Source organism: Maniola hyperantus, chromosome 5 (genome assembly GCF_902806685.2).
Source record: "Maniola hyperantus chromosome 5, iAphHyp1.2, whole genome shotgun sequence".
Taxonomy (NCBI): Eukaryota; Metazoa; Arthropoda; class Insecta; order Lepidoptera; family Nymphalidae; genus Maniola; species Maniola hyperantus.
Genome location: NC_048540.1, coordinates 16015990 through 16041516, shown reverse-complemented (window position 1 = coordinate 16041516; position 25527 = coordinate 16015990). Strand labels below are relative to the sequence as shown.

Here is a 25527-nt window from a genome sequence, read left to right as displayed (position 1 = left end):
AATAGCTAAGCCATCGATCCTGATTCATGGTTCTACAAAAATAAATAAATAAATAAAGTATTACTTTGCAGAGTCAATTTTATTAAATCTGAATATTATAATAACAATAAACAAAAAATGTCACAACATAAAAAATACATTTCATTAAACTTAAAATATGCATAAAAGTACATTTTCCCATGACCTTAAAATAATGCAACTATTTCATACGCCATTATAAACGTGACCCAACTATATCTGTCCCGCTCTAACACGCCTGACCTATTATAATCTATCTCAGATCACGCATCTCAAGAAAATCCCCGTTACTTTTTCCCTTGCAAAAAAGGCTTTATCTGCAGTGTCTTGAAGACGTACTAACAAAATATAGCCATCTCTGTCTAACTTACGAAAGTTATGTAGGTAAAATGAAAAGGCGTAATATTATAGAATGGCGCTTGAAAGACCGGTAATGCAACTTTTGACAGTAGGTTTTAAACTTAGCACGTGAACACTTCAAAGTCCGTAATATAAAAAGATGGATTTTAAATTAATATAAAATTAATTCGTGCGTAAAAATGTGTGTTGTGTGATGTGACAACTGTGATACTGTGTGTTTGTGTGTGTTGTTAGGATTTTTTTGGAAAAAGGTTCGTATTTTGGGTAACTGTAAATGACAGTTAGGTAAAGGTGTGTGTACACGGAACTTTCTTTGCGTAACGTTTTGGTTAGTCATCAAGGTCATTTTGTAATGTGTGCTAGAATTTTTGCTCAGGTAGGTTATGCGACATAGGTAGGTAATTAGTTTATTATTTTTAACTAATGTAAATTCCTTATGTTTTTATTGAAAACGATAAAAATAATAATGTCGATCTTTTTCGCGTAGTGTAAAACTCGTTTATGAGTGGGAGGTTCCGGGTTCGATTCCAAGCAAGACAATTTGGAAATATATCTGGGAGATCTGGTGGGAGGCTTCGGCTTTAGCTGGCTACCTCCCTATCGCCAAAGACGAGCCATTAGTCATTTAGCGTTCCAATACGGTCAACGGTGTCGCGTAGTAACCATGATAGCCTAGTGGTTAGGTCGTCCGCCTTCTAATCGAAGGTCGGGGGTTCGAACCCGGGCACGCACCTCTAACTTTTCGGAGCTATGTGCGTTTTAAGTAATTAAATATCACTTGTTTTAACGGTGAAGGAGAACATCGCGAGGAAACCTGCATGCCTGAGAGTTCTCCATAATGTTCTCAAAGGTGTGTGAAGTGTACCAATTCGCACATGGCCATGGTAGACTATGGCCAAAACCATTCTCACTTTGAGAGGAGACCCGTGCTCTGTAGTGAGCTGGCGATGAATTGATCGTGATGATGATGATGATGATGATTATGGATTTAATCCATATATAGGTACCCCTACCCCCCTTCAGCGGTGACAGGTGATAGCCTAGTGGTTAAGACGTCCGCCTTTTTTTTGGGTGGTCGGGGATTCGATCCCCAGGGATCGTGAGGAAACCTGCATTCCTGAAAGTTCTCCATGTTCTCAAAGGTGTGTAAAGTCTGGCAATCCGCATTGGGCCAGCGTGACGGACTATGACCTAAATCCTTCTCCCTCTGAGAGGAGACTCGGCTCAGTAGAGTGGGTCGGTATGATGGATTTAATTAACTACCTACCTAGTTCGTTTCAATAATTCGTTTCAACCAGTGAGATAGTAATGTAGAGCTTATATACCTACATAGGGTAGGTAGGTAGGAAGTAAGAAGAAAGAAAGAAAGAAAAGACGTTTATTTACCAAACTGTGCTACACATAATATCTTATAATTACTAAGAGCTGGTTATTCCGGCGCTTCTTCCACCTGAATATTATCCCAACGCGCTTCAAGTATGAAACTAGATGTATGAAAATTGAAAACGGATCTAAGTGCGATTGTAGAGGTGCAACCTCTGCCGTTACTTGGGTGTAAATATGTGAATATGTGGTAGCACGGTGTATGAATAAAACGGCTGCTCACATATTTACAAGATATAATTCAGGATAGTTTCATGTGCTAGATTTACATCGATGGTAGTGCTGAAAGTAACTCACTCCTAACGGAAAACTCCGCGAGCTATGTACAATGCAAATTGATTATATACATCGACGACTCTATATAATTTAAAACACAAACTGGTTGTATCCGACCAGACGAAATCAAGAGATTCGTGGTGGTGGAACAAAAGCTGGAGCTCGGTGCTCGACAGTGATGTGTCGGTCTTGGTGTCTGAGGAGCGAATGATAGGGAATGTGGAATCTTGTAACGTGCGTGACCAGGATTCTCCACTGCGTTCCAAATTTGAATATTGTTGTGTGGCAGCTGCGAAGTTATCTTAATAGCTGCCAGCCAAGTAACGGCAGAGGTTGCACCTCTACACGATGCACAATTAGGTAAATATCTTTAGAGCCTTTCATCTATCTTATAAGTAGATAGTAGAGATAGATAGTTTATGCAAAAATTTCCACGTTTTAGTAAATTTTTACTTTCAAATCATACATTTTAGTAGTTATACTAATTAAAATGTTTAGACTATTAAAAAGAAGAAGGTTTATTACTCTATTCATATTCACAAATCGCACTTTCACTTAAAAATAAACGAATAAATAAAAATAAAAATATACTTATTATAATAACTAATGTGTCGTGTTTGTCGTTTATATATTATATACGTTTCCGCATCGCTCATCGCTCATTTGTACAGTTGTTGTTAGCACTTGGGCGAAGTGTCTAACATAGCAACACAAAAAAGCATGAGTCTCCTCACAGAATGAGAATAATTTAGGATACAGTCCGCCGCGCTGCATGCAGATTGGCAGACTTTACCCACCTTTGAGTCTGAGAACATCGTGAGGAAACCTGCATGCCTGAGAGTTCTCCATAATGTTCTCAAAGGTGTGCGAAGTCTACCAATCCGCACATGGCCAACGTGGTAGACTATGGCCAAAACCCGTCTCACTCTGAGAGGTAATCCGTGCTCCGTAGTGAGCCAGCGATGGGTTGATCGTGATGATCGTGAGGTAGGTACCTATAGTACGCGATAAGTCGACATGGTGATCGGGGTGGCGACGCCCCGCTCACCCGCACAGCCCCCGCCTCATACCCCGATTGTCATATCGACCTGTCGCGTACTATAGGATGCTTCCTTATCTTTACATTTATCTATTTTTACATTTTTTGTTTTATGTAACCACAACTTATGTATTTTCCTAAATTCCCTTATTCCCTCCCTTCTCATCCAGATAGCATTAATTTAATGTACTGAATATATATTAATTTATTACTGAATATATATAAAAATATAATATTAATTTAATGTACTGTAATGTACTGAATAAATTATTACAATATTGGTATCAACTTAAAGCCCAGATATCAAGCTTTTAAATGATATATGGCTTTTATGAAAAAATCGATAATTTTTCGAAAAATCCATGTATTTATGCGCGCCTATGTGTTGTGTCGATTAGGTTGCTCGTGAGTGTAGTTCTCAAAATCTGTGACTCATCGAATCCCGTTTTATCTTCCAGTTACCTGAAAAGGCTATTGTTTTGAGACTTTCCTTACAATACGTAACTTAAATTGCCATGCGCAAGCTGACTTGTGACTAGGGTCACCATTATTTCAAAAATATAAGGACTTTGAATGACATTGACATGGGGGCGCTGTTGGAGAACAAAGGCTTAGAACATTCAAACAAGAACAAAGGGGACACTTGACGGCAACTTTAGTATCTGTCTCGTTTTAAGTATGAGCAAAGTCAAAGTGCGCTCTATAGATCTCAGCCTAAATCCTCAGGGCTCTGAAACATGGTGACCCTATACTAGGCAACGGCGTGAAGAATCCAATTATCACATTTCCCACGGCCCCATTGTCTGCAGTTCACTGACTTCAACGCTTCTATCAATGGATTCAATGGAGGTTCTGTATCACTTAGACCGACTAGAACCTACGACATCCACAAAATCTTGCAACTGGTTTTGCAAGATACCATTTTTCTCAGAATATAATAAATTTAATTTATTCTGTATTCTGTATTCTGAGCCATTTTTACACGGCTGGCCAAGAAAAGGACATGTTTTCAGGGTTTACGATGAGTTTATTCCACCCATAACTTTTAAATACCTAAACTGATTTAGATGTATTGAGTATCGTTAGATAGGTACCTAGTGAGATATACCTATTACGCTTGTCGAAAAAATATCGATACATCGATGTGTCGATATTATTTGTTCGACATTTCGATATTTATGTGCAATATTTAATTTTTCGATGTATCGATGTATCGGTATAAAATTCTAACTATCGACAAGGTATGAAAAACGATATTTTTTTCGGACCGACAAAAAATGAGAAGTTTTTAGCTATGTTTTTACTTTTACTAAGTATATTTTTTGATTCAAAATATCGACGGTCGATCGGATTAAACTCTAAAAGGCTAGAACCTAGAGTCGTAAAAGAATCTATCGGAATTGTCCCTTTAAAATTAGAAATTGTACCGATATGTCGATATTTTTTTGAGAAAATTTTAATATCGATATCGATACTTTTAAAAATATGGATTTCAATATATTATATAAATATTTTTTGGCACTTCCGATATCCCTAAGGTAGGTATATATTACAGTCAAAACTCTCGTGATTTTTGACTGAAAAAGATGCATTTTTATTGTAAGTAAAACATTTGGGTGAAGACTGAAGACATAATGCATCGCGATCTTGGACTATCTTTTCGTAAAGAATCAATAAACACGTCTTGCCTCATCGCACGTGATTCTATTGTATTAACGTAAATAATAACTTGAAGTTTCAAATGATAATTATCTGAGAAATATTTTGTAACAGATATTATTAAGGCAGGTTCATACTGAGATAGTACCCATTTTGGTCACTATCTCAGTATGAACCTCAGTATGAATATTGTAATAAATAGAGCGTAGCGAAACCAATAATTGGGTATTTTACTACTTTTGAATTTGATAAATATTATTAATTTATTATAAACTAGGATAAAAATAAGTAAATACAGTAGGTACGCCGCCGAAAGTAATGTACATTGGTGGCTTCAAACAGCTGTTCTGTTCAGCTGCCATTTTAATACGGCAGGAAGTAACGCGAACGTTAACTAGCAGGTCGCAGGGCTCAGGAGTAAATTATTTAAAGCCAAAAGACTTCTATCATCATGATCAACCCATCGCCGGCTCACTACAGAGCACGGGTCTCCTCTCAGAGTGAGAAGGGTTTTGGCCATAGTCTACCACGCTGGGCATCTGCGGATTGGTAGACTTCACACACCTTTGAGAACATTATGGAAAACTCTCAGGCATGCTGGTTCCCTCACGATGTTTTCCTTTACCGTTAAAGCAAGTGATATTTAATTACTTAAAACGCACATTACTCCGAAAAGTTAGAGGTGCGTGCCCAGGATCGAACCCCCGACCTCTGATTAGATGGCGGACGTCCTAACCACAGCTTCTAAAGACTTCTATGTACCTACTATATAAGTCTGTGTTTAAAACTGCTAAATCTACTTCCCTAAACTTAGTAACCGTGTCTATAGATTGTTGTCGCCTGCCGTCATGTTGGCACCATTGCTTTGTTTGCTTTATTCCTGAGTAATAAGGGTTTATTATTGTGTGATTTGCAATGGTTGGCACCACATAACGTCAAAGGACAAGTTAGTTACAATGAACGATCTGTATACAGGATGTAACCAGAACGCTAGCAAAAACTTAGCGTTATTGTTATACTACTACTAAACACAGTCCTATACCAATAACCATTTGCCTCATTTTGTACTTTTAGTGATTTATTATTTTTCAAACCGGCCCCACCTACGACGTGGCATTGACCCCGAATGGCCTACTTACGCAACGTTCGTTGACCTCTAGCATCAGTCAGATGTTTTATTTGAAAAATATAGGATATTTTTCCTATTTTTTTTTCGAGTTTTTTTTTTGTGGTATCTTATCAGTAATCATCATTACTATCACCTCTGTCTTCGTTTTTGCTAGCGTTCTGGTTACACCCTGTATACGGGATAGAGGTGAATTATAACCGGCACTAAAAATGCGACCAAACTTGGAAAATTAGCAAAATGCATATACTATGTTGCTCAATGAAAGAATAATGAAACGACTTGTGGTCATACCAGCAACAATTACTGTTGCGTAACACAGCGTGGTAAACTCTTAACTATGTCTATTATGTTGGTCGTCTTGACTGGTGAAGCAAAGGACGTCATGACTTAATGGACTTTGATGGGTTATACTGTAAAATTATATTTAAAATTTAGAAAAAAAAGCTGACATAAAAAACCCTCATGTAAAACAATGGGGCCGATTCTCTTGTACACAATCTCTAAACTAAAACTAAATCGAGCATGAATTAGCATTAGCAATAGATTTAGGCGTGTCATTTTAGTTTAGTTTAAACTAAACTAAAGTAACACGACTATCTAAACTTTAGAGATTGTGTACAAGAGAATCCATCGTGAGGAAACCTGCATGCCTGAGAGTTCTCCATAATGTTCTCAAAGGTGTGTGAAGTCTACCAATTCGCACATGGCCAGCGTGGTAGACTATAGCCAAAACCCTTCTCACTCTGAGAGGAGACCCGTGCTCGGTAGTGAGCCGGCGATGGATTGATCATGATGATGATGATGTATGATGTACAAGAGAATTACACAATATCTTACACACAAACAACAATATCTTACACAATATCTTAGAGAGAGAGAGAAAAAAGCTGCGGCAAACCTTGAGTTAGGACTTTTTACCCTAAAGTTCGTTAGGGACCAAGACGTCTGAGCATCATAGCAATAATATGCGACAGGTTGAGTTGGCAATCGGGGTGGACACAGCCTGCACACCCGCACAGCCCCTGCGTTAACCCGGTGCGGGATAGCACGTATGACGTGCGGGTGTGGGGACATCCTCCCGTCTCATACTCCGATTGCCATGCGACCTGTCGCGAACTATATGCATAGATACTCGTATGTGAGAGTTGGTAGAACGCACTTCTAGTCAATCGAAATCATACCCATGACACCATGAATGTTAGAACAATGCAAGGAAGATGGCATTCTTACCGAAGCAGCACGCTTTATCTCACGGCACCTATGACTAGTATTGCGGTGCAGAAGACACGCCAGAGCACGCAATATTTCAGTGTGTGGAGTTCGAGCACAAAAGAAAAGAAGCCCAGGGAGAAGGCGAATAAATAACGCCAACGAATCTTGTCCCTCGTATGCTCTCAAGCGAATCACAGTGGGATGCATGCACTGAAATGTTGCGTGCTATTATTAAAAGAAGAATCACGGATGAATGGAAAAGATAGCGCCTAAACTCTAAAGACAGCCATCTTTCAGATGCAATGCAAAGGTTTAACCTGAAAGATAGAGCGGAGGGGGGAGGAGGTTTTTAGTACGTAGGCCATTGTGGAGTCGGGCATGCCGGAGGCATCCATGAGGATTTTCCTCCTCCCCGAACGAAAAAAAAAAAAAAAAACCTGTGACTAGTAAGTAGGTAGGTACTAAGTATGTAAGTTACATGTGAGTGTGACCTGCTTGTAGCACGCAACCCGATATCCGCAGATCAGGTTCCATGCGGTTTTTACTTACTTCCCGATGCTCATATTTGTACATGCTTGCCATGCACCTCGCAATCAAGCGTTTTAACTAAGAAGTGGGTACACCGTCATAATAATTAATGGGTTCGAAGCTTAAACTAAAATATATATAAAAAAAGATTCCGACGAATTGAGAACCTCCTCCTTTTTTTGAAGTCGGTTAAAAAGAAAAGGTGACTGACTGATCTATCAACACACAGCTCAAACTACTGGACCGATCGGGCTGAAATTTGGCATGTAGATAGCTATTATGACGAAGGCATCCGCTAAGAAAGGATTTTTGAAAATTCAACCCCTAAGATGGTGAAATAGGGGTTTGAAATTTGTGTTGTCCACGTGGACGAAGTAGCGAGCATAAGTTAGTTATTAATATGAGTTAAGCACTGTGTTTCATATTAATAATAATTAAGCTTCAATTATTCGTCCATGATGTTTGTGGGGTTTCTTTAAAAATAAAAATAATTTAAAGACTAACCTAACATAAGCTAGACCACATGAAATAATCTAAAGTATAATGCTGAATGCGAGTCGCAATGACCTCTTGGTCTCGTTTTCAGGGCAAGTTATGTATACCGTTACGGGTCTGCACTCTGAGGTAACAATAAGTAACAGAATAATGTTATAGAATCCATTTCCATTATCCACAGTTCCACTCAGGCGTGCAGGCTTTTTGTAGGCGCGAACGTCGACTGACAGTTTTATTTATTTTGTTAATTTTGATGGCGTTTTCATCGTTTTACTTCTATCTGCGCTATCAAAAACTAAGTATTTTTTTAAAATAAAAATAGCGAGCGAAGTGATTGATTTCCTCTTGCCTGGTAGTAAGTGAAGATGCAGTCTAAGATGGTAGCGAGCTAACCTGGAGATAGATATGGCCCGGTCGACGCTGCATCTTACCGAAAGGCTTAATCGCTTGACGTCACGCTTTTCGCTTTGCCGGTAGTGTGGTAACTAGACATGGCTGAAACCTCCCATCAGACCAGACAAGACACCATTTAGAAAATGTAAATGCTCAAACTGCCCCTGAGTGTGAATTGAACCCGGGACCTCCCACTTTAAATCATGTAATTTTCCGTTACAGATGGCAGAAATAATTCTCCAAAGGCGGAAAGCAGCGTCGGTTCTAGCAGACCCTAACCCACTGTTGATATTGTTAGTTATATGTTTTATACAATGGTGTGGGGGGCAGGTCATCAACAGGGCCCCCCACTTCGTACCGCAGTCTGGGGACATGTCGCAATTTAGTTTATCTGAAGACACGCCTGTTGGGACGCCAGTGTACCATTTGAAAGGTAAATTAACAGGGGACTCTCGTACAATCGTAGTTTGATTCTAATTTGTATATTAAGCAACCAGTCTTATGAAATTTTGAAGACACGTTCTAAAAGCTGTAAATGTAATTATTAATTTTACGCAAAGAATCAGCGTGGCTGTTCAACTTAGAAATGCTGTCAGTATTTTTTGGTACTAGGTATTCTATGTGGACATGATTTCTTTTTAGTAGTGCCGCACCAACACAATGCTTGCACATGATTTGTAAGTTGTACCTACAGCAATTCGATTAGGTTAGTCATAAGAGAACCCTTTAAAAAAGTTGTATCATAATTAATTTATGTAGTTATTATGATCTGAAAATAACTTTGTTTCAGGCATAGATCCCGAGAATGGTGTCCTAAGGTATTCAATATCCGGTCAATATTTCAGCGTTGATTCTTCGACGGGAGTCGTGACTTTAGCCAAATCGTTGGATAGAGAAGAACAGGCGTCCTTGGAAGTCATTATTAGTATCACAGGTTAGAACACTAAAATGATTAAGATGATAAACTGCCTATGTTGATAACGATGACTGAGCTAAATACGAATGATAGAGTGAAACATACCGTCCCATCCCGTCGCGACCACGACACGATTGGGTTGAAATATCGACAAATAAAAACTTCAGATTAATCGTGGTACCCATTATCTACATTAAAATATAAAACATACCGAACTTAATTTGAAAATCTTAGAAATTGCAAAAAGAGCTGTTGAAAGTTATATTTGGGAAAAACATAATTACTTTAAAAGTATTTAGTAGTCGTAGTTACTTAATTTTTCCCACAGTCATACAGGATATCTACGGTATTCTATAGTAGATATTATAGAACGAGTAGGTCCATGCGCCGTAACTTACAATTAACCTATCAAGTGTCTAATTAATAAAACCCGATAAAAGCCAAATCGCAAATATAAAATATATACACTCTCGTCCGCTTAATTTAAATAAAGTTATTGAAGTGGATAAAAATTATTTTTCAGATGAGGGTATATCAGAGACAGAACCTAACACGGTGTCTCTTCGACGAGTCATTCCAGTTCGAGACGTGAACGATAACCCACCTGTGTTCCACAATCGGCCTTACATTGTCAATATTAGTGAGGCTTTACCCGTCGGCAGTGAAATAGAAGTATGTATTACAAAATTATATACTCAACGATACTCCTACAGAAGCTATAGGCTTAGTTGGAGGGGAAAGGGGAATATTAATCATAATGATAAACTTTGCTAAAAAATTTTGTTTAAAAAAATCATAGGCTTCATTTCGTAAGAAAAGAAATTTCATACTCTTTGAAATTTCTTTATCTCTACTCAATTACAAAATACCTTGCTTGAAGACCAAAATCTTCGAACAGTGCGTGTTGCCAGTGATGACGTAATATGGATCCGAGACATGGTCACTAATTATGGGCTTCATAAGAAAGCTCAGAGTCACACAGCGGTTGACGAGAAGAGCTACGAATATGCTTGGAATTTCTCTCCTGATCAAATCAGAATCTTCTGCCAGAGGAGATCCGTAGGAGAGAACTAGAGAAACCAACGGATTGCAAAGCTGAAGTGGTAAAGGACAGGGCACGTAGTTAGTTCTAACCAAATTAATGCCCTTGTATTTGGTTAGAACAATCTTTCGTATTTGAGACTGCAACATCTAGTGATGATGAGAGAAGCAGTCAAGCATAAATCTGCGAACTATAAAGCATGACTAATCAATAAATTCGTACCAATGAACAACAATAGTAATTTTAATAAAGTATTGCTTTTGCAGGTTTCCCCACGTATCGTAGTAACTGATCGAGACGAAGGCGACAATGCGAGGATCCAAGTCAAATGTTCCACTAAAGAGCGGGGGAGCGATTTTGAGGCTTGCTCTACTTTCAAAATTGTTACGGAGTTGTTGGTAAGATGAAATTAAACATTTGTAAAACCCAGTGTAAAATTTAGTAAGACTGAAATGATTTATATTGGCATAGAACGATAAAAATGCAATCTGTGTATTGCATTTTCGTGGTATCCATAGATTTGAAACAGATTGTGATCTGTTTCAAAGGATTTTTGAACTTGCATCAATTACAAATCCGAATCATAAATTCCAGTAATTAAATTTTGGGTAGGCACACAAACAATTATTGCAAAGTATTGGGATTATAAATTTTACCTTCGGCTTGGTGATTCACGTCAATCGTCGTCACGGTTTGATAACAAATATTATTTACTTATAATTTTTTTCACCAACGGATATACCTTTGAATACTTCAAAAAACTTGCACAACTTTTTTACAATGAAGACCGTATAAAATATTTTAGCACAATAAATTACTATAATTCCTTTTTCAAGGACACACCAAATCAATACCAAGTGCGGATCTTCCTATCAAAGCCGCTAGACTTCGAGAGTCGTTCTGCATACGTGATATCACTAGAAGCATCAGATGCATCCGCAAAACCTCTACGAGCAGTCGCCAGTGTGGCAGCGGCCATACAAGACGTTCAAGACCAGCCGCCAGCTTTTGTGAACGCACCTTATTCTGCTACAGTACCTGAAAATACTCCGCCAGTAAGTAGTAGTGATAGCCTAGTGGTTAAGACGTAGGACTTCTATTCTGGTAGTCAATTGTTCGACCTCCTAACACTAAATTACTTTTCGGAGTTATATGCCTTCGCTTACTTTAACAGTGAAGGAAAACATTGTTGGGAAATCTGCATGTCTTGAGAGTTCTTCACATTATTCCCACAAGTCTGCCAAAAGACCCAAAAGACAAAGATAACTTAAGATGGCTTTCTTTCTAGAACACAAGTGTAATGGAAATAATAGCTAAAGATGGCGATACAGCAAATCCCCGCCCGGTATTATTGACCCTGGAGGGAGATGTCTCGAAGTACTTTCGACTGCTGCCAGAGAGACCAACCGGTCGCGCGACGCTGGTCACCACAGATGTTCCTATTGATAGAGAAAGTGATGTAGTTGTGCAAAACGGAGGAGTTTATAATTTCTTTGTTAAGGTAAATATGGTCATTCAGAAATTAACATTTATGATTCTTGCCATGTTTTTTAATTCAAAAAGTATGAAACATAAATTGATAACCCTTATTCTTCTTCTCAGGCTACAGAACTAATAAACAACGAAGTGCCATCAGATTTCACAGTAATCCCTGTAACAATAATCGTAACCGACGTAGATGATCACATACCACAATTTAATCGAGACCTTTTCGACATATCCATACCTGAAAATATCGAAAATGGTAGTCCCATTCCAGGTTTATCCGTATATGTCGATGATAATGACTTAGGACAAAACAGCAAATACGATTTAAAACTACGCGATATTTTTAACTCAGAAGGTGTTTTTACAATTAGTACTGATCGTGGTGAAGGAAGAACACCGATCAGTATAAAAGTAAAAGATTCCACCAAGTTAGATTACGATGTTGATGATGAAGATAAAAGGCTATTTAGTTTTGATATTGTCACATCTGTGAATGACGAAGAACTTTCTTCCGCAAGAGTTAACATTAAACTATTAGACATAAACGATAATACACCAGTATTTGATGAACCGCATTATAAATTTAACGTGCTAGAAAATGCGCCGGTTGGATATAAAATTGGTGACGTTCAAGCGACTGATAAAGACTACGGGATATTTGGTGAAATTGAATATTCACTAACAGGTTTTGGATCAAATTTGTTCAAAACGGAAAAGAACACAGGAGGTTTATACGTTGCGAATGCATTGGATTATGAAACTCAAAGAAGTTACAGTCTTACTTTAGTTGCCAAAGATGGTGGTGGCAAAGGAACTACTACAAGTATATTCATAGAAGTTTTGGATGCTAATGATAATGCACCAAATTTTGAAGCTTCAGAATATAGTCGTACTATAAGAGATGGCGCTACCAGTTTTGAACCACAGCTTGTTGTACGGGTAAGGAATTTTAAACGTAAGAAATTAAATTTGAAAGCAAATGACTTTGCTTTTTAAAACTTGTATGACTTGATTTGTAGGCAACTGATGCAGATGGGCCAACTCAAGGAGGTGGTCGTGTTCGTTATTCTCTCGAATCAGATAACAGTATTGCACATAAAGGACAAGTATTTGCTATTGACGAAGATACGGGCGAGATATCTATCGTTAGCAAAGTTGAAACCATGGACACACCCAGGGGACAATACGAATTAGTTGTAAGAGCGACTGATTACGGTAAGTCGTAAATTTTATTAATTATTTTTGCCTAGTTATTTATTTTTTGTAATATGGAAAGTTACTTACAAAATTTTTATGATGGAACTCCAGGAAAACCACCTCTATTCAATGAAACAAAAGTTTATATACGTGTTGGCGTACCTGGTAACCAACGACCAACATTCAAGGGCAACTATCACCATTATACCTACACAGTGAATCAAAGAAACCCAGATAGCAACGAAGATTTTACATTTGATCTCAATCCAATGAATTATAAAGCAACAATAAGAGAAGATGCAAAATCAGGACAAAATGTCACAAATGTTGTTGCGAATGACCCAGATGGATTAGATGATTTGTTAACCTATCACATAGTATCTGGATCGAAGGATAATTTTGTAATCAACGAAAAGTAAGTACTGAAACAAGAAGTAGTCTGTAATCTATAAGAAACATTTGGAAATATGAGAAAGTTTAAAAACAAAACTTATTTATTTCAGAACTGGTCTAATAACAGTTTCCAACGATGCTAATCTTGACCGAGATGTTAACCCTGAACGTTATGAAATCATTGTGTCTGCTGTAGATAGTGGAATCCCGATTCCTGAAACAGCAACCACAACAGTATTTGTAACAATTCAAGACGTCAATGATAAACCACCAAAATTTAATGTAACTGAATCCACTACCTACATTTCTGAAAGGACAAAAGTCAATAATGTTGTAACAAAACTAGTAGCACACGATTCTGATTCGAATGCAAGACTCAAATACAGTTTGATGGAACCCATTAAAGCATTTTCTAAAGCCGGTGTTCAAGTCAAACCTAACTCACCTTACGATTATAAACACATGTTCAAAGTAAATGAAGACACAGGAGAAATTCTTGTGAACGGCACTTTAGATTATAGTCAAGTATCTGTAGTAATATTGTCTGTGAAAGTTACTGATATTAATGCAGAAGTAAACAAGGAAAATCAGTACGCTGTTACAGAACACACTATTTATATTCAACCCTATGCTGATAAAAATCCGCAGTTCTCGAATCCTGGGTGGACAAATTCAAATCCAATAATTCATCACAAAGTTAAAGAAGATCAACCGATTGGAAGCACTTTGCTTATTTTAATGGCAGAAGACCCTACTTCGGGTCATATGGTATCAAATTTTAAAGTCATCAATTCTGAAACAGGACTTTTACAAGTTGATCCTTTGAGTGGCCAAGTTGTACTGACTAAACATTTAGATTATGAAGAGCTCACGAATCCTAATTTAACTTTGACTGTGCATGCTACTAGTAACGATGGAACTAAGCATAGTTCAGCTAAAGTTATCATTGAGGTTGTAAATCTTAATGATAATCCACCAACCTTTAGTAAAGAGGTAAATTTGTAATTTTTATATTTTCATCAACTTTCTGAATTGTAACTTTTAAAATAATGAAATCTTTGTTATTATACAGCTATATAAAGTGAGCGTACCAGAATCGATTAGATATCCAGAGCAAATTCTAACAGTACAAGCAAAAGATGGCGATACAGTTTTGACTGATGAGGACAAGGAGAGTGGTTTTGCTGAAGTGCGATATACACTGAGAGGAGAAAATGCAGAATTACTTACAATAGATGAAGTTACAGGAGTAATCAAGGTAACGAATAATTTTATTTATCTTGTATTTTTAACATGATTTTTTCCATGGTCAGTATGATGTATGAAGTTACAGCTTTGTAAATAACAACAATACTACTAATATATATTTATAGGTAGCACCAAATAAGACTTTAGATCGTGAACGCCAATCAGTTCTTCGGCTAGAAGTAGAAGCATTTGATACACCAAAAGGAGGAGCAGACAGGCTCAAATCTGTTGCCACGGTACTCATAGACGTACTGGATGTAGATGATAACACACCAACATTCGACAAGACGATTTACACTGGTAAGACAATTTTTGAACTCTTTAAAAACTCTCTAGAAAACATCAACTAAACTCATCAAGTGCTTTATTGATTCCAAGACAAAGTCAAATCATTTAATCAAATTCGGTACCATTGTACACTTTTGATTGTCAATTGTTGAATTTGTAAGAAAATCATGAAATGGAATAATAAAATCATTACGTAAACTTAAAACTAAGGCTACGAGCTAAAAGCTTAAAACTAAAGCTAAATGAATATATAATGTAATATTATGTCACGATTGAATTTTACAGCTGTAGTACCAGAAAACGTGCCAGTGGGAATAAGAGTAATTAAATTAACTGCAACAGACCCAGATGAAGGCTTGGGAGGAGAAATTAAGTACGAGTTTTTAGATGAAGGCGAAGCCAACGGTAAATCCCTCCTCAAATCCTTATTTTGGCCTACTTTGTCCCATTTTGTAAATAGCATCTTCTAGGCAAGCATGCTCCATCTTAGGCTGCATCATCACTTGCCAGCAGGTCTGATTGCAGCCAAGCGCTACTCTATAAATTAAAAAAATGCTGTGATTATTTGCCTGATATATAGTTTCGTTATACCACGTTGTTGTTTCTAACAACATAAATATTTTCAGGCCTATTTACCATAGATCCTGTGAGTGGAGAAATACGGACCCAACGTGATTTGACGGGTCGTGGTCGTACGGACCCGTATCGTTTGCTCATCGGAGCGACGGATGGGGGCGGTCACACTGGAGACGCGTCTCTGTCTCTGTATATAGGAGATGTTAGCGCTAATGATGGAGTACCGAGGTTTATTAGACCGGCACCTGGAGAGACGCTGAGTGTTAGTGAGGTAAGTAATAAGGAGGAGCCCCCATCAATATCATCATCATCAACCAATAGACGTCCACTGCTGGACATAGGTCTCTTGTAGGGACTTCCACACGCCACGGTCTTGCGTCGCCTGAATCCAGCGGCTCCTTACGACTCGTCTGATGTCGTCCGTCCACCTAGTGCGGGGTCTTCCAACGCTGCGTCTTCCGGTGCGAGGTCGCCATTCCAGCCCCTTGGGACCCCAACGTCTATCGGTTGTACGAACTATGTGCCCTGCCCATTGCCACTTCAGCTTCGCAACCCGTTGAGCTATGTCGGTTACTCTAGTTCTCTTACGGACCTCCTCATTTCTGATTTGATCACGTAGAGAAACTCCAAGCATAGCTCTCTCCATCGCCCGCTGAATGACTCTGAGCTTTCATATGAGGCCCATCAATATAATAAACATGAATGTTTGTGTGTTTGTTCATTCATTATGTCGCGAATCGTCCATCAGATTGAGTTGAAACTTTGTTCAGCTGTTGTTGACACTGGCTTGGTATGCTATTTCAGAATGCAACTATCGGATCTCCTGTATTCCAAGTGGTGGCGAGTGATCCGGACGACCCCACTCAACCTTCGGGTCAACTCTTCTACTCTATACAGCAGAGCAATGCGGATGCCAAGATATTTGCTATAGGTAAGTGCTTTAATAAATTTTGCCTTTGGTAAGAGACAACAACTTTTGGTAAGAGATTTTTACAAGATTAAAAAATAAACAAATAGCAAACAGCACGCAAATAAAAGTTGATATCTAGTGGGAACATCGCCAAAAGGGATTGGTTCCACAATTGGCATGTGCGTGGAAAGAAAGATCTGGCACAACGGGTGTTCTAGAACACCAGGCAATTGTAATGCAAAGTAATTAAATTGTAATGTAAATTGTAATTGTAATTGTAAAGGCAAATGGTATTGCGTTGTTTGAAAAGGCAGGATGGACTAAGGTAAAACTACTCGAACTCCTCAGAACAATCCTCGTTATAAGGACGTTAGAACGCACAACAGACGGAAACGTTTAAGTGCGGAAACCAGCCCAGAGCGAAGAAAGAAGGACGTTAGAATACGCACAAAGAGAGCGAACGTCTCTGCAGTGTTACTTACGAGTTGATTGGTTTAGTATTGTCCACAAGTTCATTTGAAAGGAATTACCTAATCTATTTTTTTGTTTTCAGATCAACACACTGGTCTAATAACAACACGCCAAACATTAGACAGAGAACGTAAACCATCTTACACGTTGGTGCTCCTGGTCACAGACAGAGGCCAACCTCCACAGCAGAGCACGCGAATAGTCACCGTCGAAGTGGCTGATATCGATGACCATAAGCCACACTTTGCAAGAGGACTGGTAAGAAAAAATTTCTATTTAGTCTTTCTCGTGGATACTGATTAGTAGCTTTTTATTCAGATACAACTTAGCCCTTGACTGCAATCCCACCGTGGTAAGTGATGATGCAGTCTAAGATGGAAGCGGGCTAACCTGGAAGGGGTATGGCAGCAAAAAATGAGCCAGCCCTTCTGTCATCAGATGAGGCAGTGAAATGTCTCGAAATATATTGTTTAGAACTAAGCCTCGGTGGCCCCACAGTCTCCACAGCAAACGGAACAAAAATGTAACTCTCGATAAGAAAGGCACTTTTGCGCAGCTTGCAGTTTTCAGCTATTTCTGCTGCGGCTCCCGATCTTGAGGTTGTCTCTATGATATGACACGGGGCCGATGTGTCAACGCAAGTTGCGTCCCACATTAGTGCCCCTCCCCGTTCCTAGGGAACCAGCGTCAATCCGTCAGGTCTCTTGCCATCATCCCGACTAATTCCTGCCGGCTCAAGGAGCGCAGGAATGTCTATGGTGGCTGTAATGTAGTAATTATATTAAACATGTAGGTACTTATAAAATAAAGGGAGTTGTGTGTCAACCAGCCTCGTTTCATTACATGGTGGCAGCGGTGGGATTCGAACCCACGTCTTCGAAGAGACTGGTGCCTCAAACCAGCCCTTTTGATCGTATCTGTATATTGTTTCACAGGATGATCCTCCATTACTTATGACAACAAATGAAGAAGTACCAGTCGGAACTGTCATCGGAACATTTGAAGCGATTGATGAAGACATCGGTGAAAATGCTGCAATAGATTATGTGATTACTGGTAAGTATGTAGAATTTTGTAAAGAAAGTTCTGTGAAAACTCAGAGGTTCAAACAATGTTCTAATAAAATACTTAAGTACCTAATTAAAAATGTTGCCCGCGATATCGTCTGCGTAGATTTAGATTTTTTTGAATGGTTGGAACTCTTTGATTTTACTTACTGGATAATAAGTAGCATTATGTCCGTCTCTGGGATGCAAGCTGTATCTTGTGAAAATGTAGGTACACATTTTTAAGCAAGAAAAATTTTATTTCTTAAATTGTGCCGCACATCACATCTTATAACTGTTGGTTAATTGTTTACACTGTACCTACTGGTATCAACTGAGTTGGTTATCCAATACTATACTATAATATATCTATAGTATAGACTGCTGAAAAAATCATTGGTTAAAATTTTGCTAGCTTCATATTTTAAAATTTACAAGCTGATGCCCGTGACTTCGTCCGCGTGGAATTAGTTTTTTAAAACCCGTGGGAACTCTTTGGTTTTCCGGGATAAAAAGTAGCCTATGTTACTCTCCAGGTCTTTATCTATACCCATGCAAAAAATCACGTCAATCCGTTACATCGTTGTGACGTGATTGAAGGACAAACCAGCAAACAAACACACTTTTGCATTTATAATAAGGGTACTGAGGTACTGATAATAAGGGTATTGATTTAAGGAAATATTTACCGCATTTTCCTTATTTACAGCTGGCAATGAGCTAGACCTACTCAGGCTGGAACGAACTAACGACAGCAAAGCTCAGATAATAGCTGCCATGAGGTTAGACAGAGAAGCAGTATCGAGGCAACTGCTCACTGTCAAATGTTTCAAGTATGGCACTAGAGCTCGGATCCATAAGTCGTACAATCGATTGGTGAGTACCATTTATTTATCACTAGCTTATGCTCACGACTTCGTCCGCGTGGACTAGATACAATTCAAACCTATATTTTTCCCCTTAGAGGTTGAAGTTTCAAAAATCCTTTCTTAGCGGATGCCTACGTCCTAATAGCTATCTGCATGCCAAATTTCAGCTCGATCCGTCCAGTGGTTTGAGCTTTGCGTTCATAGATCAGTCAGTCAGTCAGCTTTTCCTTTTATATTATATAAGTAGATATATAGATTTTAGTGTTTCAAAGGGCGACAAAGATGAGGAAAAAGATATACCATGCTACTTAAGTAACTGAGTTAGATATAACCGAACTTAACTGAAACTTTTACAAAAAAAATGTTTTATTTAAGGATCCATCAGAAATACAAGTAGTTATCAAGATCCTAGACATCGACGACCATCTGCCCGAGTTCGATAACACGAACATGACCATCGGAGTACGCCTCAACGTTCCCGTAGACACCATCATAGCTACCATCAAAGCCATGGACAAAGACCCGGACGCACTACCAATGCAATACAGGATAATTAATATGACTTTCGAATCGCCTATCAAATCGAAATCCTCGAACAACATAACTGATGTGATTGTTCTGAATAATGTTACTGGGGAAATGAAGATTATGAAGAATCTGATACATTATGCTGATGGTATATTCAGGTGAGCGGTGATATTCGACCACCCGTTGTGCCAGATTTTTTTTTTTTTTTTTTTTTTTTTTTTAAATAGATATAGCGAGCAAGCGAGCAGGCGGGTCACCTGATGTTAAGTGAGTACCGCCGCCCATGAACATTTGCAGCACCAGAGGAGCCGCCGATGCGTTGCCGGCCTTTGAATAACCCCATGTTATAATCTAGTGGGAACACCGCCGATGGGAGTTGGTTCCACAGTTTGCACGTGCGTGGAAAGAAGGATCTGGCGCAGCGGACGGTCGAAGTGCACCAGACACCCAGATGGTGAGGGTGAAATTCCTTACGGTGGCGCGCGGTGCGGTTGTAGAAAAAAGAGGGTGGAATGAGGTCAAAAAGCTCTTCAGAGCACTCCCCATTATACAGGCGATAGAACACGCATAGAGAGCTAACGTCTCTGCGGTGCTCCAGGCTTTCCAACGAGGCGGTTAGTTTGGGATCGTCCACAAGTCGAACAGCCCGCCTTTGGATCCGATCAAATGGAAGGAGTTGGTACTGGGGTGCTCCAGCCCAAAGGTGGGAGCAGTACTCCATGTGAGGGCGGACTTGCGCCTTATAGAGTAGGAGCCTATGCTCGGGCGCGAAGTACCGCTTTGCTCTGTTGATCCTTTTTTCTCACGCACATGCAAACTGTGGAATCAACTCTCTCCGGCGGTGTTCCCTTTAGATTACAACATGGGGTTATTCAAGGGGCGGACCAACAAATTCCTAAAAGGCCGGCAACACATAGGTGGTTCCTCTGGTGCTGCAAATGTTCATGGGCGGCGGTAATCACTTAACATCAGGTGACCCGCCTGCTCGTTTGCTCGCTATCTCTATTTTAAAAAAAATTACAATTATTTGGTTCAAGATCCTAGTACATACCGCCTGACGATACTTATTTTTGAGAAGTAAAATATATGTACTTACATGTTTCTAAAAATTTAATTGTAATGTAATATTTAAATATTCATACACCAATATTATAAAGTAGAATGCAGAAGGCTCGCCAACTAATTTTATAACCATGTTATGTCACCTGCATTCTTATGAATAAATTTATTATTTATTTATTTATTTATTTATGAGATAGAGTAGGTATTGTTAGTGTAGGTTTATTTTTTTTAACATACGATCTCGAATAACATAACTGATGTCATTGTTCTCAACAATGTTACTGGGGAAATGAAAATTATGAAGAATCTCTCTTTTTTTTCAGAATAATTGTTCGCGCAAATAATTCTATAGAAACGGACCGATTCAGTGATCTACTTGTAGAGGTAAGCGGAATTTTAAGAAAAAAGTTTTGTGAAAACTCTTTTACTAGAATTTTGCATAGGTAATAGATGTGATAGTGAACAAAAAATCCATCAATAACGTTAATTTTCTTCTTATGCTCCTTTATAAAATTATAGAGTACCCTAACTATTACAGCCCTTTCACACGGCGTCCAGTTTTTTTGAAGGAATCCAGTTTTCTGCAGGATCCCGTTTGATGCCGAACGTGTTGGTAATTGGTATGCTAGCGTTCACATATAAACACATTCGCCATCAAACGGGATCCTGCAGAAAACGGGATCCTGCAAAAAACTGGACGCCGTGTGAAAGGGCTAACCTTGCGAGCGTCGATAAATTGCCAGAAGGAGTGAGTATCGCTCCTTTACATAGTTACAGCCCTTTCACACGGCATCCAGTTTTTTGCAGGATCCCGTTTTCTGCAGGATCCCGTTTGATGGCGAATGTGTTTATATGCTAGCGAGCATGCCGCATGCGGGATGCTCGTGTGAACACTAGCATACCAACACATTCGCCATCAAACGGGATCCTGCAGAAAACAGGATCCTGCAAAAAACTGGACGGCGTGTGAAAGGGCTGTCATGGCACGACTACCTACTGGCACTACCGCGCTGGTGTCACTCGTTTCTAACCTTGTTCCTTACGTATAGCGTTGTCCTTGTCCCGATCGATTGGCTTTCCTCAGACCTCACTCCTCGATTAGGATAACGGTAGGCCGTTACACACACACAAATCGTCTGCTATGTTCCGGTAATAGTGATCCCATCAAAACGGGGGTTTGATAAACTTCACTAATACTAAGCACTTCTGTTATGACTTTTCCAGGTAGTGGTGGTGCGGGAACGGGATCTCTTGAGACTAGTGGTGCCCGGCGGCCGGTCTCGCCTCGCCGCGCTGAAGGAACGGATCTCGAATGTTCTAGAAACGAAACGATTAAGACTGCAGCTACATGACGCTCCTCATGCGGCCTTCTATGATAATAATGGGTAAGTTACATTTCTTAAATCTGTGGAAAGTTTAAAAAAGTTTGTTCCATTCAAGTACTTCCTGGAAATGTAGATGTGTTCGTTAAAAACTTTTTCCACCTTTATAAAAAAATGTCATCAGATCAGGCTTAGATATGAGATAAAGCGACAGATCTTGACTGGAAGATAGATAATCGTCGTGCGACTTTAGTTTGGTTGAAGAAACTTTTAATGAATATAAGAAGACAACAAGATTGCGTTCATAATTTTTTGACGAAGCATCATCTGCAATTTGAATACGAAAAATTCGTCTTTCAATATATAATACATTATTACATATTGTTTTGTATTATATATACTATTGTAATACATATTGTCACATATTGTTTTGTATTTACATATTATTATGTATTATATTGTATCTATATAAGCCGTGGTAGCCTAGTGGTTAGGACGTCCGCCTTCAAATCGGAGGTCGGGGGTTCGATCCTGGGCATGCACCACTAACTTTTCGGAGTTATGTGCGTTTTAATTAATTAAATGTCACTTGCTCTAACAGTGAAGGAAAACATCGTGAGGAAACCGGCATGCCTGAGAGTTCTCCATAATGTTCTCAAAGGTGTGTGAAGTCTACCAATCCGCACATGGCCAGCGTGGTAGACTATGGCCAAAACCCTTCTCACGCTGAGAGGAGACCCGTGCTCTGTAGTGAGCCGGCGATGGGTTGATTATGATGATGATGATAATTATATTCCAAACTTTAGACGACAAAAATACTTTGCCTCTTCCTCAAAGAACGCCAGGTTTTACTGACTTTTTTGTTTCACAGACCTTGTTTCCAATTCCGCAAAATGGACACTGGAGAAGCCCTCACACCCAAAGCCATGAAGCAAACCATACGCTCTTTAGGCACAGAGTTCCAAGAAATACTGGAGACCTATAACGTACATAACATCACAAGTTGCGGCGCTTCCCGAACTAAGCACACGTCAGCACAACATGCGTTGCTGATGCTGGCTGCGGCGTTGCCTGTAGCTGCCTTTATAGCAACGCTGGTGCTCTGCTGCATGCATTCTAATGGTAAGCCCTTATTTCTCTTTTAATATCACAAGTTGAGCAACGTACTAATAGCTTAATTATGACAGCGCATATCAATCATTGCAATTGTTAAAAAACGTTAATTTTGGTAATGGGGTGGGTGACCATTTTTTGGTCTGAATTTGACCTCTTTGTTTCTTCCGTGTCTCAAAGAGCACGCTAAGCCTACGGTTCCACTTATTATCACTAATGTAACCCTAACGGCGGTTACGCACTCATCCGATCCGAGTCCGTGAAAATACGTTCCTTTTTGTTTTGTATGGGAGCTTATGACATATGTCGTAGATAATCGCTGGTTTCTCACGGATGACGGAAGTGCACTGCGTAATCGTCGTAAGAGTTGAAGTCCTGCTCTCTTAGTTGGGTTGTAAGTAAGTATGTCTCAAAAACAGGCAATCGCAGGTCCAGCGAGCTTGTATTACTTGGTAGGGGTCAGTGGTTAAAACCGAACATGCTCATCGAAAATATTTGTTCCAGCGAAACGGCGCATGCGGTCAGCCCTGCTGGTGAGAGAAGCTGCACCCGCACCCACCACCCTGTCCGCGCCCACCAGACTTTACGCTGAACCGCTCTACTCCACGTGACACCATAGACGTAGTCATCAACCCATAAACATCCACTGCAGAACATAGGCCTATTGGTCCAAACGCTCCTACGCTGTGCTGCGTGACCTTGCTTGCCTTGCTCCATACACACTTATATATCATCATCATCATCATCAACCAATAGACGTCCACTGCTGGACATAGGTCTCTTGTAGGGAAAACTTATATATAGTGCCTGGTAATGCACTACGTAATTTCTAATACTACTAGCTTATGCTCGCGACTTCGTCCGCGTGGACTACACAAATTTCAAACCCCTATTTCACCCCCTTAGGGGTTGAATTTTCAAAATTCCTTTCTTAGCGGATGCTTATGTCATAATAGCTATCTGCATGCCAAATTTCAGCCCGATCCGTCCAGCAGTTTGAGCTGTGCGTTGATAGATCAGTCAGTCAGTCGGTCACCTTTTCGTTTTATATATTTAGATTCTGAAGAAAATATAAAAAAGTAGACTTCATACTTTACCATAAGATTTTTACACCTTTATTACCTGTTATCTCCCAAAGCCACCATGATACAAACAAACATGCGATCAGACGGTCCTCCCAGCGTTGGGGACAATACGCAAAGGAACTTTCAGCTTTTATAAACTAAGGAAGGTCTGGCACGCGCTGGCTCTCTATTATAACTTTAAATGGATCAATAAAATTCGTTTTTTTTAAATTGGCATTTTAACAATTTTCTTGATGCTGATATAATTTAACAAATAAGTATTGTACTTACGTTAATACTCCAAATTATTATACTTACCTAATTTATTTTAAATCTAGTACCTACAGTACTTTAAGCATCAACAGATATATTCCGTCCAACCGCCATATCTTGTAGAATAATAATAATCCATAATTTATTACTCATATTGCTATTGCGCTGGAACCAAGTCTCATAAACATTGAAATGACATCATTTTGACGTCAGCCGAAATAAAAATATACCATCGTCACTAAAATAGCAGCCATGCGCATTAGCAATTTGCGAGACGTATACTACCTAGTTACTATAAATGCGAAAGTGTCTGTCTGCCTGCTAGCTTTCACAGCCCATCTACCCAATTTCACATGGAAAAAGATACGGGCAACATCTACTAGTTACAGAAAAAGCTTGCATCCTGGATATGGACATAGACTGATTTTATCCCGGAAAATCAAAGAGTTCCCACGGGATTTTTGAAAACCTAAAGCCACGGGGACGAAGTTAGGAACGAATCATTCCTGAAATTCCTGAAAAGCCGGCAACGCATCGGCAGTCCCTCTGGTGCTGCAGTAATTATTCATGGGCGGCGGTAATCACTTAACATCAGGTGACCTTGCTGCTTGTTTGCTCGCTATCTTTATTTTTAAAAATAATCCATACTTAATATTATAAATGCGAAAGTGTGTCTGTCTGTCTGTCTGCTAGCTTTTCACGGCTCAGCCGTTCAACGGATTTTAACGAAATTTGGTACAGAGGTAGCTTGCAACTCGGGGAAGGACATAGGCTACTTTTTATCCCGGAAAATTTAAGAGTTCACACAGGATTTTTAAGAACCTAATTCCACGCGCACGAAGTCGCGGGCATCAGCTAGTTAGTAATAAAACTATGCAAGTATAAAAAAATTTAAGTATGAAAATTAATACCATAAAGCTATGATACTATTACCTAAGTACTTAATGTTTTTTAAGATTTGACAACAAAAAATTGCCTATCTATCTACCTCGAATAAAATGTTCAAACTTTTAGTTACTACTGGAGTCATTAAAAAGGAAAACCAGGAAAATAATAAGTACCTAGATAGTTATTTAAATTGAATTAAAAATGTTTGCGGATCGAACTCACAGTTTCCTACGATATTATGATAAACTTACAACGAAAATTTTAGGATTTTGTATAATAATATGAAAGAATAATTATGATTTGCTATGCTAAGAATAAGAGAATATTATGATACCTATGCT

At 39.1% G+C, this 25527-nt stretch overlaps 1 protein-coding gene across 2 annotated transcripts; it reads left to right on the top strand.

The window, feature by feature from the left end:
* Positions 1-480: 480 nt before the first annotated feature.
* Positions 481-25188, top strand: Cad74A (cadherin 74A). 2 transcript variants are annotated; one of them, XM_069498714.1, is made up of 24 exons: positions 481-629; positions 8715-8925; positions 9283-9426; positions 9932-10080; positions 10717-10848; positions 11287-11505; positions 11739-11951; positions 12053-12877; positions 12958-13153; positions 13247-13550; positions 13639-14521; positions 14601-14786; positions 14902-15076; positions 15350-15469; positions 15691-15911; positions 16445-16571; positions 17104-17279; positions 17957-18077; positions 18777-18943; positions 19312-19622; positions 20850-20910; positions 21751-21911; positions 22720-22970; positions 23466-25188. In XM_069498714.1, the coding sequence occupies exons 2-24, from the start codon at positions 8715-8717 to the stop codon at positions 23570-23572; spliced, it is 5460 nt and encodes a 1819-aa protein (XP_069354815.1). In that variant the 5' UTR covers positions 481-629; the 3' UTR covers positions 23573-25188. The 2 variants fall into 2 exon arrangements, with proteins under 2 accessions (XP_069354815.1, XP_069354814.1); XM_069498713.1 differs by lacking the exon at positions 481-629 and adding an exon at positions 8184-8228.
* The last annotated feature ends 339 nt before the right edge of the window (positions 25189-25527 follow it).